This window comes from Mandrillus leucophaeus, unplaced genomic scaffold, assembly GCF_000951045.1.
Source record: "Mandrillus leucophaeus isolate KB7577 unplaced genomic scaffold, Mleu.le_1.0 Scaffold243, whole genome shotgun sequence".
NCBI lineage: Eukaryota > Metazoa > Chordata > Mammalia > Primates > Cercopithecidae > Mandrillus > Mandrillus leucophaeus.
The window spans coordinates 2,600,770-2,613,603 of NW_012102510.1; the positions used below are offsets into that span (position 1 = coordinate 2,600,770).

Here is a 12,834-nt window from a genome sequence, read left to right on the forward strand (position 1 = left end):
AGGGGTCTGGGCTGCCGGGCTGGCAGGTGCCCCCACCCCCGGCGAATTTCCCAGAATGCACCGGGGCGGGGGTCATTTGGGGCCTCCCTGACCTTGGCCCCGCCCTGGGCCCGTCCTGGGAGCTGGGGTGGGAAGTGCTGTGGGTGCTAATGGGGAGCAGGGGAAATCAAAGGACCAAAGGGTGTGGAAATGGGTGACAATGGGGTGAAAGACTTGGGGGGTTTGCTAATGGGGGTCGGAGCATGTGGCAGTAAGCCTCATGCCAATAAGCTGTGTAAGGTTCAAGGCCCCGTGTGTGCTTGTGGAAGGAGGGCGGGGTGCGGAGCGGGTGAGGGACCCGAGGGTGTATAACGGGGGATGTCGAGGAAGTTCCAAGACATGCTCATAGGGGTTATGTCCGCGGAGAGGCCCGGTGTGTGTTCATGGGGGACAGGGTGGCACAGGTACCAGAACGTGTGCTGATGGGGTCAGGGCTCTGAGGCCTGGCGTGTGGCAGTGAGGCCCGGGATGCTGTTAATGCTGCGTGTCTGTCCCTGGGGCCTGCGGTGTGTGAGAATGCAGTGTGTGCTTTTGGAGGGCAGGTAGTTGAAGGACTCGAGTGAGGCGTGTGTGCCAGTGAGGGTCATGGCTGTAGAGAATGTATGCCTGTGGCCTCGAAGGTCTAGGTAGTTTGGGACCCAGTATATGCTAATGAGGGCAGAGTGGAGGAAGATCCTGAGGGTATCTAATGGAGGAAGAACTGTGGAAGACCTGAGCCTGGCCTAAGGGAGATGCGAATTGTGTGTCTGCCTGGGCCCGGGAAGGGGTGGTGGGGAAGGAAGTGTTTTAGCACCGTCAGAGGCTCAGTGGATGAAGAGTCTAGGTGATGTGAGGTGTGAGTGTGTCCATGGACACAGGGAATGAGAGTCTCGAGGGCACACTAGGAAGGAGCAGGGTAATATAAGAAGTTCTGGTGGTTGCTAATGTGGGTTTAGAGCCATAGAGGCTCTTCAATGTGTGCCATTGGGAGAGTCAGCTGTGTAAAGTCTGGAATATGCTAATAAGCATCAGAACCTTGCAAAGATTGTGCCCTTGTGTCCGCGGAGGACCAGAGTATGTTGAGGTTCCAGGGGGTGCTACTTGGGGGTAGGGCTGCAGAGGGAATCTAGTGTGTAATAAGGGGGATCAGGGCTTTCATGAAGGGATCCAAGTGTAACCAACAGGGATTATATCTGTGGAGGGGTCGGAGCAGAGAGCAATAGAGGACAGGAATGTGTGATGATCTCGGTGTGCTAAAGTGGATTACAGCTAGGGAGGGCTGAAATGTGTGCTAATGGGAGTCAGGGCTGAATGGAGACCTGTGTGCACTAATGAGGGTCAGGCCATGGTAGAACAGTGTGTTCTTGTGTCCCTGGGGAATAGGGCTGAGTAAGGGTTCAGAGTGTACTAACGGGGAGGCAGGACTGTGTGAGGCCCAGTGTGTGCTAATAGAAATCAGGCCTGAGTGAAGACTCAGTTTGTGCTGACCAAGGGGACAGGACAGTAGAAGGACTGGAATGTGTGTTAATGATGGTCATAGCTGTGAAGGGGCCTGAGTGTGGGTAACACTGGCTAGAGATCTTTCTGTAAGGTTCACTTTATGTTAACAGCATCCAGAGCAGCATGAAGAAGGTCCAGTGAGTGCTAATGTGGGTCAGCTATAGAGTACCCCAAGTGCATGTTAATAGAGGTCAGAATCATGTAAGGGGAACAATATGTTAATGTGGGGAGTCAGTGCTATGGAGAAGGCAAGAAGAAGCTAGGCCAGGGAGGGGCCCAAGAATGTGGTGGCAAGAGTTACTCAGAGGAGGCTGAGTGTGTGCTGACAGAGTTCAGGGCGGTATGTTATGTGTTAGGGCTTTGAATGCTGATGGGTATATGAGATAATAGCAGGTAAGATGTAGTGAGGCCTCCTTGAGGGTCTAGCGTGTATTAATGGGGATCAGGACATAGAGTGCGATGACCAGGTCCTTAGTGGTTGGTGTGGTGAGTATCCTTGAGTATGAGAGTAGTCTGAGGATGGGTGTATGTCTTTAGGGATCAGGAAGGGTCAGGCAGGACATGTGCCCTTTTTGGGGTGAGGTTTTATGTCCAGTTTCTTGCTGCCTCCTTCACTTTTTTGAAATCTAAAAAGCTCAATCAACTGAAATGATATTTAAAAGTTTCCTTGAGTATAAATGTTCACTTATCTCTGTTCACAGGGGCTTGCCTGAGCCCCCCCATCCCCCTTTCTGGGAGTGTCATGTGATATACAGATTTTACACCCCATCTTCCTAAAATCCCAAGAAACTGAACTCCAGAGCATGTCCAGCCCTTGGGGTTTCCAGTTAGAGGTCATGGACCCATGGCTCCTCCTGGCTCCCTCCCCATCCTCCATTCAGCCCTACTTCCAGTCTCCCCCAGCCCCTCCCCTACTCCCTGTCACAACATGCAAAGCAACTGGGTATCTGTGCCATATGGGGACACAAGGTTGTCTTTGGGAGCTGGCCATGCTTTACCTTCCTCGCCTTAGGCCCAGTATTCAGCCTCCCAGGTCAGGATGTTTTGTCATTATCCTGGGTTCTCCATGGATGGACCTCATCCTGTATCTGAGGTCTTTCTGCTAGGGTGGCCCCTACCCCTCCTGGGGATAGTGAGTTCAGCCAGGTGGGGGTGGGAACTGCTGGGGGAAGCACCTGATTTCAAGGTAGCAGATGACCCATTTCCCTCCTCAAATCCAGCCCCAGTCTCATCCTCGACCTCCTATCTAGCTCTACTTCCCTTGGGCCCGGGGCCATCTTAGGCCCTGCTGTGAGTCCAGATGGTTCCTGGGCCAGGTCTTTCCCCCTCCTTGCTGGCCCAGAGCCCAAGAGGAAGCAGAAGACGGCTGGCCTAAGCCTTTTGGTGGCCCCATTCCCTTCAGCAATCCATCTAGGTCATCTTCCTGTCGATGCCAGCATCCCTGGGCTACCTTATTTAGGGTTGTTCAATGAATAGCAGGGACTCATCACCTCAGCAGAGGTTGGTCCTAGGCCCTCAGCCCCCTGATTCACTTATTTCTGCCATAAGCACTTTTTGAGCATCTACTCTGTGTCAGTCACTATTCCAGGTCCTCAGGATATAGCCGTGACCTAAACACAGAAATCTACCCTGGCGGAGCTGATCTTCTAGTTGTGGCGGTGAGGAGATAGACAGTAAAGACTAAAGAAACAAATAAGTAGGTGGTGTCATTTCTGAGGAGGTAATGAGTTCTGGGGGGATAACTGGCAAGGTAAGGGAGCTCGGGATGGTTGAGATTTTAAATAGGGTTATTCATGGAGGCCTCATGAAAAGGTGACTTTTGAGCAATGGCCTGAAGGGAGAGGGGAGTGAGCCATTTCGAAATTTAGGGGAAGGGTGTTCCAAGGTACCAAGAACAGCCAGTGTGAAGGCCCCGAGGTGGGATTCTGCTGGGTGTGGTTACAGAACAGCAAGTAAGAATGGTGGCGGGGCGGTTGGGGGGGGTGGTGGGCAGAGAGGTAATAGGGCCAAATGAGGTAAAGAAAGACCTGTGGGCCACATTGAGGACTGGGGTGTGTATTTGGGGTGATGGGAAAGGTAGTACATTCTTGAGTAAAGGAGAAATGTGACCTGGCTTGTAAAAGTCTAGATTGGACCCTAGGGGTCCTAACCTGATCAAACCTTTCTGGCAGCCCTGAGAACAGCTGGTATACACTGAGATCCCCCCCTCCACACAATCCCACCCAGTGGGTGGGTCTGGGCAGGACACCCTGACACACACTCCCCCCCCCCACCCACCTGGGTAGATGAATGGGATGATGCAGTGGTTGTCATGACGATGAGTGCTAGAGAAGTCAGGAGGAGGGTCCCTGTGGCCACAGGGAATAATCTGTCTTGGCCTTTGAGGGTGGTGCCAGGGGAACTATGCCACTCTATGGGCGTGCTCGAGGCCATGTCACCCATCCTTCAATTCTGGGCACACGCCCTGGCCGACCCATGGCTGGGCCCATCACTGCAGCTGTACCTGAGAAGATCTGCTATGGAGCCTTCTGCTCCTGCAGTGGGGCTTTTCCCCTAGAGGCCAACAATCCATCGTTTGGGCCCTTGCCCTCAATCAGCCACCTAAATCTGAGAACTCAGGTGGGCTACTTAGGAGCAGGGTCCCAGTGGAGTTGGCTCTGTGGTTGGGCAGGTACTTACAAAGATCCCCGTCCATGTTGGGTTTCCAGAAATCCTGAGTGGCTCTGGGGTCCATATTGGTTGAGTGAGCACTGACAAGTCCATGTCAGTGCCCTCTGCTAGACTGTGGGCTTTAGGGGACCCATGGTGATCAAGCAAATGCTAATATGAGACCCATTTCCATCCTTGTCCCTTGCTCAGATCGCCATGGATCGGATGAAGAAGATCAAACGGCAGCTGTCAATGACACTCCGAGGTGGCCGAGGCATAGACAAGACCAATGGTGCCCCTGAGCAGATAGGCCTGGATGAGAGTGGTGGTGGTGGCGGCAGTGACCCTGGAGAGGCCCCCACACGTGCTGCTCCTGGGGAACTTCGTTCTGCACGGGGCCCACTCAGCTCTGCACCAGGTGGGTCCACTGGCTACCCCCTCTCCCATATGACCCCAGGCTGCTTCCCAGGTGTTGCCTCGTGGCCACATTCCTCATTTTCCTCTCAATTTTCTGCCCTTTCTCTGCCCCCATGTGCTCTCTTCTCCGCCTTCCTTCCCGTCTTCTCTCAACACCCTCGGTCTATCTGTCCATCTGCGCTCCTCTCCTTGCCTTTCTGCCCAGGCCCCGTTGTAAGGGGGCAGAGGGTGCCTTGCCTGTCACAGTTGCCCCAAGGCTCCCTCTGCCCTTCTGCCCTCTGTGATGGCCTCCTCAGGCCTCTGGTACCTGCCTGCCCTGGGCCTGCCTTCCCAGGACCCTTGGCTTCCCCTGCCACCACCTAGCTACCAGCTCTGAGCTCAGCTTTCCCTTGGAAGGAAAGGTTCCACCAGGTGACTTTTGCCTCCCCACCCCCCAGTTCAACCTGTCCTAGATGGACCTGAGCTTCCCTGGGCCCTATCACCCTCTCCCTGAGGGACTCCAGGTTTCCCCTGGGGGCCATGTGCACACATGTGTGATGATGGAATATGTCTCATGGGGGAGGGGGTGTCCTGTGGTTTCTGACCCCACCTGGCCTGCCCTACCCCTCTCCCTGCCACCAGAGATTGTGCACGAGGACTTGAAGATGGGGTCTGATGGGGAGAGTGACCAGGCTTCAGCCACTTCCTCGGATGAGGTGCAGTCTCCAGTGAGAGTGCGCATGCGCAACCATCCCCCACGCAAGATCTCCACTGAGGTGCTTGACCCAGTCTGGATGGTGGAGGAGCTGGAAAAGGGGGTTGGACCTGGGGAGGTGGAACTCATGATCCTGTTTCTCTCTCGCCTTACCTGCTAGGACATCAACAAGCGCCTATCGCTACCAGCTGACATCCGGCTGCCTGAGGGCTACCTGGAGAAGCTGACCCTCAATAGCCCCATCTTTGACAAGCCCCTCAGCCGCCGCCTCCGTCGTGTCAGCCTAGTAAGCACCTTGTGTTCCTGTCCTCTCCTTTTTCTCCTCCTCTCCCAGACCCTTCTGAACTTGCTTCAACCTGCCTCATTTGTCCCACAGTCTGAGATTGGCTTTGGGAAACTGGAGACCTACATTAAGCTGGACAAGCTGGGCGAGGTGAGAGGCAGCTAGGAGGCCCATGGTGGGGATGAAGGTCAGTGGGAACTCCTGGAATCTCATAGCACCTCTCCTGTCACACTTCCTCACATTCCAGGGTACCTATGCCACCGTCTACAAAGGCAAAAGCAAGCTCACAGACAACCTTGTGGCACTCAAGGAGATCAGACTGGAACATGAAGAGGGGGCACCCTGCACCGCCATCCGGGAAGGTACACACCCCCATCCCATCTGCCCCAGGCTTCCCCAACTCACCCCTGGTGCACACACTCCATAATGAGAACAAAGACTGGTTCTGGGACCCCCCGCAAAACACTCTGGCTTTCATGGGAATGCCTGTTACCCACATATCCAGGTAATAATCAGGGTAACCAGGAATCTGTTCCCATTTGGATAAAAGGTAGATGAATTGCAAACCAGGGTTTGGTTCCGAGAACACCCCTGAAAGTGCTCACCAATTTATTTACTGTAACAATTTCTAGTCAGAATATCACATGGAATGAATTTGAATTGCACTGAAATTGAGTATGCAAATTCGATTTCACATGATGCTGCAGGCCTGTGTACTGAGGGTTGGAGCCAGGCCCCTTCCCAGAAACCAAAAACAGGTTGTGAAAATCTAGTGTCACATGAGCCTGGGGCTGCAATCCCAGGTTCTTGCTCCATACTCTCCTCTGAGTCTTGTTTTCCACATCTGCAACATGGGGAGACAACTTGCATGAGGTGGGTTAGAGCTGGTGGCTCCGAGGCATTACCTTGAACTGTCTGGAGAAAGAAAAAAAACCTGGGCTTGTCCCTTTCTAGTCCTTGTCCTCACCTCTGTCCTGAGGGTAGGACCCTGACTCTTCCCGTCCCACTCCCATGCTTCCTGCAGTGTCCCTGCTCAAGGACCTCAAACATGCCAACATCGTTACGCTACATGACATTATCCACACGGAGAAGTCCCTCACCCTTGTCTTTGAGTACCTGGTAAGGCTGGGTGGCACTGGGTCCCGGGGGGAGGTGGGGAGAAGGCCAGGAGCCATAGGAAGTAACCCTCATTCCTGTACCACCTCTTCTTTCCTCAGGACAAGGACCTGAAGCAGTACCTGGATGACTGTGGGAACATCATCAACATGCACAACGTGAAAGTGGGTGTGGGGCAGGAAGCAGGGGCACAAGGGGGCCCCCACTCACCCACTCCAACCCACAAATCTCCCAGAAATGGACTTTTCCCTTTGGCTTTTTTTGCTAGGAGCCCTTGGAGGGCACTGGGACCCTGTCCTCTATTGTGTGACAAGGCTCTGGGCCTGGTGTCTGTGTTTGGGAGGGGAGCAGTGCCTGCTGGGGGTCGGGCTAGTGGATAGTCTTTGATCTCTGCCTGCCATTCCTGGGTCCCCAGCTGTTCCTGTTCCAGCTGCTCCGTGGCCTGGCCTACTGCCACCGGCAGAAGGTGCTACACCGAGACCTCAAGCCCCAGAACCTGCTCATCAACGAGAGAGGAGAGCTCAAGCTGGCTGACTTTGGTACCACTGGCCTCCCCCTTCTTCTCATTGGCTCACCAGCCTCCTACTTTCCCATGACCACTTAGTCTCACTTCCCTTCAGCCTTCCCAGATTTTGCCTAGGACACCCTCGGTCTCAACTGCACTCTCCCCCAGACTTTGCCCATGACCCCCTCACTCTAGCTGTCCTTTGTCTGATTTCCAGGCCTGGCCCGGGCCAAGTCAATCCCAACAAAGACATACTCCAATGAGGTGGTGACACTGTGGTACCGGCCCCCTGACATCCTGCTCGGGTCCACGGACTACTCCACTCAGATTGACATGTGGTAAGGACAGGTGGAAGTGTGGCAGGGGCCACGTCGTAAAGGGGGTGGCTTGGTCACAACAGCCACCCAGTCAGCTGCCTCTCTATTCACTGTGCCCTCCCTGCCCAGGGGTGTGGGCTGCATCTTCTATGAGATGGCCACAGGCCGGCCCCTCTTCCCGGGCTCCACGGTGGAGGAACAGCTACACTTCATCTTCCGCATCTTAGGTGAGGAGGCATGGGCCCTAGACGCTGTGGAGACACAGAGAGGACCTGTGAGATGTTTGGGGTAACTCCTCTTCCCTACTAGGAACCCCAACTGAGGAGACGTGGCCAGGCATCCTGTCCAATGAGGAGTTCAAGACATACAACTACCCCAAGTACCGAGCCGAGGCCCTTTTGAGCCACGCACCCCGGTGAGGCTGGTGGGTGGGTGGACGTTAGGGGCCAGAGTGTCCAAACTCATTTTAAAGCAGGTCTCTTTGTCCTTGTGGCAGACTTGATAGCGACGGGGCCGACCTCCTCACCAAGCTGTTGCAGGTGAGACCACCTTGGGTCAGCCTTGGGGGTATGGGATTCCAGGTGTGGGGAAACAGGGACCCCCCCCCCCCAAACCAGGGGCAGGGTCTGAGGTGGGCAGAGAGACCTACTCGTTGAAGATAATCAATACTATCCCCCTCCCCCCACCCCCACTCAGTTTGAGGGTCGAAATCGGATCTCCGCAGAAGATGCCATGAAACATCCATTCTTCCTCAGTTTGGGGGAGCGGATCCACAAACTTCCTGACAGTGAGTGGAGCTGGGGAATGGACCAGCCAGTGTGGGGACTGGGAAGCAGAACTGCTGGGGCCAGCTGGCGGGTTGTGTAGGATTCTGGCTATGCTACGCTAAGTGGGGGGACATCTTGTTCACAGGTGTGATGGGTTGTATTTGTTATGAAAACATTTTTTAGTTTTCAGTTCCTTTTACCTTTCATGAAAAATTTAAAACATACATAAAAATATATGCAATAGCATTTTACCTTTTTTAAAGTAGACATTTCCTTACATGCGCTAAAAAATGCACAAATCATAAGTATACTATACAATGAATTTTCATAAATGAAACGTATCCTTGTAACTAGCACAAAAGTCAAGAAACAGAATGTTAAAAGCTCCCCACCCCCAGCTCCCTTGCATCTCCTTCAGTTATTCCCAGCCCCTCCCCAAAGGGTGACCACTGTTTTGACCTCTAACAGCAAGGATAAGTTTTTTTCTGTCCTTGTATTTTATAGAAATAGAATCACATGTGATGTTCTCTTTTTCTATCTGGCTTTTAAAAACTTTTTAATATGGATATTTTCAAATATATGTATTTATATATTAGTCAAAATAATATGATGAGTCCCTAAGTACTCCAATAAATCATCAATCCGTGGTCAATCTGGTTTTATCTATATTCTCTCTGATTATTTTGAATCACATCCAATCTCAGACATCATAGCATTCATCCCTAAATAATTTCAGCATATACCTATAAAAGATTTTTTTAAAAACAAATTATCAAACCTACAAAAAACATTTGCTCACTTTCCCTATCTCCCCACTGGATTAATACATAAAGCAAACCCCAAACACCACCCATCACCTAGACTTAACCAGTGGTAACTGCAATACCATAATCCACTTGACAAAATTAATAATGATTTCTTTGTGTCATGTAATAGTCCGTATTTTATCTTCCCTGGTTGTAGCTTGTTTGTATATGGAATTGTTTGACAGATGAAGGTCAAGCCTCTCAGAGAAGAGGCAGCGTTTTCTAATTCTTCCAGTGGGGTCATATGGGGCTGGTCCTGAATGACCTCATGGGTCATCCCCCACTTCTATGTCTCCCCCATCTGTAGCTACTTCCATATTTGCACTAAAGGAGATTCAGCTACAAAAGGAGGCCAGCCTTCGGTCTTCGTCGATGCCTGACTCAGGTAGGTACAGCCCCTTGTCTTCCTCCCCACCCTACCCACCTACCTGCTTACCCACCAACAGCCGTCTGCTCTGCTTTCCCCCACAGGCAGGCCAGCTTTCCGCGTGGTGGACACCGAATTCTAAGCCACAGACCGAGGCCCCAGCAGGCAGCGGCTGGAGGGATGCCACACCCCTCACAGGGCAGCCCCCAACTACATCTTCCCTGCTTACTCTGCCTACCTGCCTGAGCCATGTTCACCTGCCCACTTGTCCCTTGCTGCCTGTCCAAACACCTGACCATTGGCCTGTCAACCCACCCATTGGCCTGTCTGCTGGGTGCTAACAAAGCTCTCATCACTCCTTCACTTGGTCTGTCTGTCTGTCTGTCTCTATCTTGGTAGTTGCCGGTGGACAGCATGGCCGTGCCAGCCTCCCACACTGAGGCCAGGCCTACCCCTCATCATACCATCCCCCAGGACCACTACCCCACGGCCAGCCAGGGGTCCAGAGCTAGCTCAGGCTGGGAATCTCGACTCAGACAAGATGGTGACAATGCCTTGAGTCTGAGGCATCCCCTGCCTGCTTTCCTGCCTGCCCCACCTGCCTCATATTGTGTGGGCCTTTTTTTGTTTGTTTCATTCATTGTTTTTTTTTTTTTTAATTATTTTAAATGAGGTTTTCATTTTTTTAAATGCAATATCTCTGTATACAGATTGGCTGGGCCCCACCCCCTGCGTGTGGCCCTCCCACAGTATTTTGTGCAATGAAGCCCTGCTCCCAGCCTTTCAGAGACAGGGACACAGCCCCTATTTGGAACCCTGATCATCACCAGACCCTGGGATCGGCTATGGGAAAGCATGCCACGGCCACTCGCCTTCCTACCCCCGCCTGCCATCCTTAGCTGCAGGAGGATCTGGGGACTACCAGAGACTCTGGGAAATGGACAAGGTGGGGGGCCCCACTCTTTCTCTCCTGCAGTCCCATAGCTGGGGCCTCCTTCCTTCTCAGGGTCTCCCCAGCTCAGCCCTCTTGCTCCCATCCCACTCGGTGCTGTTGGGTAGGGGCCCTGCCAGGAACTGACCAGCTCAGCAAGGAGCCATACTGTGCATATGTGCACAAGCAGGGTTGGGGGAGGGGGTTGTGAGGGGTTGTGCCCAGGTGTTGCCCCCTATCTCCTGGGGAGGGTGAGCAGGGCAGGGACAGTCTCCAGGGTCAGTCCCTGGATGGGTGGTTACCTCCCCTTCCTCCACCCTAAGCCCTGGGGCCCTGAAATGGGGTGGGAGGGCAGGGGTGGGAGCCCTCCTAGTGGGTTTGGAGGGTTGGGTTCCTGAATGCACCATAATCGCTGTATGAAATATTAAAAAGTCTAAAGTGAAAAGCCTGCTTGCAAATCCCTGTAGGGGTGGAGGGTGGCCAAGCTGGGGTGATTACTGGGACCTTGGAGAATTCATACCTGATCACCACTGTCTAGGAAAACACTGGGAGTGGACCAGGGACACGTCACAACTATGAAAAAGGCATCTAAGGTATTGCACATGTAACAGTAGAACATGGAGTTGAAGCAGGTAGGGCAGGCTGAATGGTGTTGATGGGCTGAGAAGCAGAAAGGGGAGTTAGATTTGCCCAGGAATGTGAGAAAGCCTGATAAGAGGGTGGAGACAGGGGAGTGGAGAGATGATGTTTGAAAGACACTGGAAGGCCCAATAGAACCATCGATGGGAAGATGAGGCAAAGGCCCTGTATGACCACTACAGCATCTGACTAGGAAACCATGAAGTGGAGGGAATCTTGACAGTAAAGGGTAGATTGTGGACCACTGAGTAGGTAGAGAAATCCTTAACCTGGAAATTTCAATTATTAGTGTCCAGGAAGTAATAGAAACCATGGGCATGGGTGAGAGAGTTTGCAAGAGGCCAGGGATCAATGACACAACCTGGGATTTGCTCTCAGGTATGAGGATAGTTGAGACTTTTATTTCCTTTGTCCTGTGAGTTCCAGCCCCAGTCCCACCATCTTAGGCAAAGCCAAGGATTGTTTTGCAAGCAGAAGAGGTGGGGTGAGCAGGGCCAGGTAAATACTGCAAGTAATGGCAAGCCTAATTAAGTGGCCATTTACTAAAGCCCAGTGGTGGGGGCCCATGGACTTCTAATCACTCTACTGTGTTTTGTTTGTTTTTTGAGATAGTCTCTGTCGCCCAGGCTGGAATGTAGTGGCACAATCTCGGCACACTGCAACCTTTGCCTCCTGGGTTCAAGCGATTCTCCTGCCTCAGCCTCTGAGTAGCTGGGATTACAGGCATGCGCCACCACACCCAGCTAATTTTTGTATTTTTAGTAAAGATGGGGTTTCACCATATTGACCAGGTTGGTCTCGAACTCCTGACCTCAAGTGATCCACCCGCCTCGGCCTCCCAAAGTGCTGGGATTACAGGCTTGAGCCACCAAGCCCAGCCTCTACTGTGTCTTTGTAAGCACTTTAGTGATGTTTCAGCTTGCAGCTTCATGGTGCCATGATGACTGCCATGTCCCCAGAGGTGGAAAAGCAAGCAGGGAAAACAAAACACCTTCCTTACCTGCCTGTTTTCTTTTAACGGCTGGAACTTCCACAAGCTCCTCAGCAGACTTCCGGTGCTATTTCTTGGCTAGAATCAGATGACATGGCCACTTCTGGCAGCAACGGAGGATGGGAAAAGGAGGGCCTTGCAAAGGGGGACAGGATTGCCAGGGTGGATTTAAAAGGAGTAGACTTCACCCAACTGCTCTGGGAAGTGGTAGGGTCACTGGTGTGGGCAGAGATTGGCCTCTGGAAGGTGAAAAAATGGTCTAGGGCTGGAGGTCTCTTGGATTTACCTGGCTGCCCAGATAAATGGGGAGGGGGAGTCTGCAGAGGTGTAATGGGGAGAATCAATTCAGAGAATCTGACAAGATTCAACTGGGCTTAAAGAGCAGCTATCTGCCATGTGTCTGACTCAACTCAAATGCCACTTTCTTTGGGGACCCTTAAGTGAAAGGGCTGCTCCCTTACCTCACCCAGCGCTTACAAAACTGACCCCTCATCTATGCCAGGTCTGGGCTGGGGGCTGGAATCAGAGTAATAAAGACACAATCCCTGCCCCGCAGAGGTTAACTGAAAATAGGTAAATTACGAGATTGTGAGGGGGAAGGGAGGTTCGAAATTAAAGTCATCACCAACAGGGCTGGCAGCCCTGGCAGAGAAAAGAATAGCATAGCCTAGTGCAGTGGTTCTCAATCAGAGACATTTTTCCCCTAAAGGACATTTGGTAATGTCTGGAAACACTTGGTTGTCCTGAGGGGTACTACTTGGTATCTAGTAGGTAGAGGCCAGGGATGCTGCTACACATCCTGCAATGCCCACAACAAAGAAATGACAGTGCTGA

The 12,834-nt window shown here is 52.5% G+C and overlaps 1 protein-coding gene across 2 annotated transcripts in view; it reads left to right on the plus strand.

Moving 5' to 3' along the window:
- The window catches only part of CDK16 (cyclin-dependent kinase 16), a 12,172-nt gene extending 1,357 nt beyond the window's left edge, over positions 1–10,815 (plus strand). Inside the window, exons 1-16 of one of the 2 annotated variants that reach the window (XM_011982841.1) lie at positions 3,835–4,137; positions 4,378–4,585; positions 5,206–5,339; positions 5,439–5,564; positions 5,655–5,711; positions 5,809–5,923; positions 6,586–6,680; positions 6,779–6,841; positions 7,093–7,216; positions 7,400–7,520; positions 7,629–7,726; positions 7,809–7,914; positions 7,996–8,038; positions 8,196–8,286; positions 9,380–9,457; positions 9,544–10,815. In XM_011982841.1, coding sequence (XP_011838231.1) covers positions 3,922–4,137; positions 4,378–4,585; positions 5,206–5,339; positions 5,439–5,564; positions 5,655–5,711; positions 5,809–5,923; positions 6,586–6,680; positions 6,779–6,841; positions 7,093–7,216; positions 7,400–7,520; positions 7,629–7,726; positions 7,809–7,914; positions 7,996–8,038; positions 8,196–8,286; positions 9,380–9,457; positions 9,544–9,581 — 1,713 coding nt within the window. In that variant the 5' untranslated portion in view covers positions 3,835–3,921 and the 3' untranslated portion in view covers positions 9,582–10,815. Of the gene's footprint in view, positions 1–3,834; positions 4,138–4,377; positions 4,586–5,205; positions 5,340–5,438; positions 5,565–5,654; positions 5,712–5,808; positions 5,924–6,585; positions 6,681–6,778; positions 6,842–7,092; positions 7,217–7,399; positions 7,521–7,628; positions 7,727–7,808; positions 7,915–7,995; positions 8,039–8,195; positions 8,287–9,379; positions 9,458–9,543 lie in introns of those variants that run through there. The other variant, XM_011982842.1, reaches the window with a different exon arrangement.
- Positions 10,816–12,834: the final 2,019 nt, after the last annotated feature.